Source organism: Theobroma umbraticum, unplaced genomic scaffold, assembly GCF_002168275.2.
Source record: "Theobroma umbraticum cultivar Fairchild unplaced genomic scaffold, ASM216827v3 scaffold_12.0, whole genome shotgun sequence".
In the NCBI taxonomy this organism is placed as follows: domain Eukaryota; kingdom Viridiplantae; phylum Streptophyta; class Magnoliopsida; order Malvales; family Malvaceae; genus Theobroma; species Theobroma umbraticum.
Genome location: NW_018397272.1, coordinates 1980673 through 1983821, shown reverse-complemented (window position 1 = coordinate 1983821; position 3149 = coordinate 1980673). Strand labels below are relative to the sequence as shown.

Here is a 3149-nt window from a genome sequence, read left to right as displayed (position 1 = left end):
GGGAAGCATAGATAATATTAAAAAAAGATAGTAAGGATCCTGTGATATTTGGGTTGTAATCATTGAACTATGCTGATCTGCCTGATCACTGTTCAGCCAAAGGTTCTTCCTTTGATATGATCTAGCACGAGGCATGAAATCAATACTATCTGCTTTCTGCTTTTGCTTTCAATTTTACCGAGATGAGACAATGCAATCAAAAGTTTCCTCTATATTAGCTGGGAATTTACTTCACATTAACTAGTTAAACAAGGTTCTAGTAGCCTACCTAATTAATGCTACCTTTACTTCAATGAACTTTCAATTGAGCAAAAAGGCATGCCATGGTAGTTGACTTTCTTTCATCATGGGTCATGGGATGCACAGGCTCACAAGAAAGTAAGTCAAACTTTAATTCTTCAGCACAGCCAATAAATAGAAGGGCGTGTTTGCTATTAATAAGTTGTTCATCCATTTATTTTTCCATCTCCTTTTTCCTTGCATCTTTTCCTTCAAAATCAAAGAAAACTATTAATGACAAGGACCTACAGCAATTGTTCAGTCCAGAAAAACTCATCCATGGATAATGACAAGGACCTACAGCAATTGTTCAATCCAGCAAAACTCATCCGTGGATAATGACTAGAACTTCATCGACTAAAACTTTCTTAGGCTCCAAGCCAAAACAGCTTAAATAACAAGTACTCTAATTCATCTCATAATTGCAAATACAAGATTTTACAAAGCTGATAAATCTTTTTCTATGCAAATAATGAGGACAGAAATTACTTATTCTCAACCAAGGATATATCTGCCACAATAATGTAAAATTTACACTTCTGTTCTACCACGAAAGGGGTGACAAGTTTCCTCCTTGAACAAGACCTCTAGCGAAAAAAAAAAAGCCAAGATCAAAAGAATCCCAAAAGGCCCCTAAAACAACAACCCCCCCTTTAGAAAAAATTAGCATTCTCATCTAATGAGAAATCACTAAGGTAATCTTTCCCTTGATTTGCACCATCATCAAAAAGCCATTTCTCAAGCAATGACAGTTGCCCTTGGGCATTAAGATCTGGCTTACTTTCATCTTGGAAAAGGCTTGCCTCAGGTGACATTGACTGTGAGAAATCAGAATTGGAAGAATCGAAAGATTCCAAGACAAACAGTGACTCAAAAGCCTCTGACATTTCCCTGCTACTTTTTTCTTCCTTACTTGGAGTCCCTTCACTAGAAGCAGAATCAGTCCCAGCCATATTGTCAAATGACAGTTGAGTGGCAGCAGAGTTTGCAGAAACAGGCTTTGATGGATTTCTCATCCACTCTTTCAACAACTTAGCTATGTTCTCTGTGCTTGATGCATAGCCTCCTGGTTTCGCATAAGAAATATACCCATTAGAGGGTTTCTGCTGAGCTAAAGCAATTGATTTCTCTGGGGACAAGGCATCGCTTAAAGCCTGTTTAGCCATATGGATATCAGTCTGAAGCCTTCTCTCCCACTGGCCTCGAGAAATTTGCTGTGATGATGATGATAACCCATCTTTAGAATGACATTCACCGCCTTGGAGCTTCTTCAGCTTCTTCTTCAAGTGAGTGTTCCAATAGTTTTTAATGTCATTGTCTGTTCTTTGAGGAAGGTAAGATGCTATTGCAGCCCATCTGCACAAATAATAAATGCTCCATTTATATTGCTGCTTTTGACAAACCACTTATTCATGCCATTGCCATCTAAGATTAAACAGATGACACAATCATAACACATTATACATTTGGTTACAAAGCCAGAATTTTCCTTTCGGGGGCTTAGGACCTTAGAGAGAAAGAGAAGATAGATACCTGTTGCCTAAAAGAGCTTGAAGGTGGATTATCATTTTCTCCTCATGTTCTGTAAAGTTACCCCGTTTAATCCCTGGCCTTAAGTAATTAGTCCATCTAAGTCTGCAGCTCTTGCTACATCTAAGCAATCCTGGAAACCAGAAACAAACAAGATTAATAACTTCACTACAATTAAATCGTAGTGGGTCTTTTCCATGTCACTAGGAAAAACAAAAAAACAAAAATTGAGAACTTTTGATTGCATTTCCTTTATGATCAACCAAACCAAAAACAAGACCTACCGTGTAAAAAAGAGGAACGTAGCTCAAAATAGATATAATTTAATCGAAAGATAAAAAAAAATATAAAAACAAACCTGTATTGGTAGGAACAGCCCTCCAATTCCCAGGACCATGTTCTTGAATATAAGACACCAAGATGATATCTTCCTCAGGAGTCCATGGCCCTTTCTTGACACCAACTTTGTCACAACAAGGTGGTCTCCCCATGTCACTTGTTTCTTTTCTTTTTTTTTTCTTTTCGAGACCACTAATTCTCAAGAAAACAGATTTTATGCTCTTCTCTGGTCTATTGTTTCTTTGGAGCTTCCCTGTTTTGCTTTTGGCAATACCTTTTTTCTTTCTATCTTTCCTCTTGGAAGCTTAAGACAAGGGTCCAAGGGAAAGGTTTGCTTGGTCTTGCATATATAGAAAAGAGAGTTGGGAAGGGTGTGTGAGAGAGAGACGACGCTGACCTAAAAGGAGCAAAAGTGTAGCCCTATAGTCAAAAGATTACAGCAAGAGCATTAACTCAAGGGGGAAATGCCAAAGTCAGCAGTGGCAAAGGTAATGCCTCTGCTGCCTCACAAAACCGCGTCGCATTCAATGTGGGTTGTGCTCTAAGGGAAACCTATATCGAGTCTCTGCCACTTTTAGTACTGTAAAAACACCAAAAAATTGTTGAAGAACAATGGAGTTACAGCAGATATAAGCCTTAGATTTGCAAAAGCAAAAACATTATTTCACTTCTTCAGTAAATTCATTGTCGGGCCTTATTATTGACAAGGTCCGATTATTGGTGCTTATGGACATTTGTCAAAATTAATTAAATTATTATTTTAGAAAGTAATTTTTCAATTTTTTTTAGCCAAAGGAAATTATTTTTCATTAAAATGCGTTTTTATCAATAAATTACTGATGCCTTTTTCAAAAAAAATAGAAACAATTTTTCTCATCAAGTTAAAAAAATAATATATTAATTAAAACTCTTTTTATGACTTTTACCTTCATCAATGCCTACTAATACCAATTAATATTTCCTTTAGTTGGATACGTAAATTGCTTGACTAAGTGAACTTG

At 36.7% G+C, this 3149-nt stretch overlaps 1 protein-coding gene across 1 annotated transcript; it reads right to left on the bottom strand.

Moving 5' to 3' along the window:
• Positions 1-634: 634 nt before the first annotated feature.
• Positions 635-2516, bottom strand: LOC110426635 (myb-related protein 306-like). Its single transcript, XM_021441898.2, has 3 exons — positions 2168-2516; positions 1813-1942; positions 635-1635 (listed from the first exon to the last, which is right to left on the bottom strand). The coding sequence occupies exons 1-3, from the start codon at positions 2298-2300 to the stop codon at positions 933-935; spliced, it is 966 nt and encodes a 321-aa protein (XP_021297573.1). The 5' UTR covers positions 2301-2516; the 3' UTR covers positions 635-932.
• Between the last annotated feature and the right edge of the window lie 633 nt (positions 2517-3149).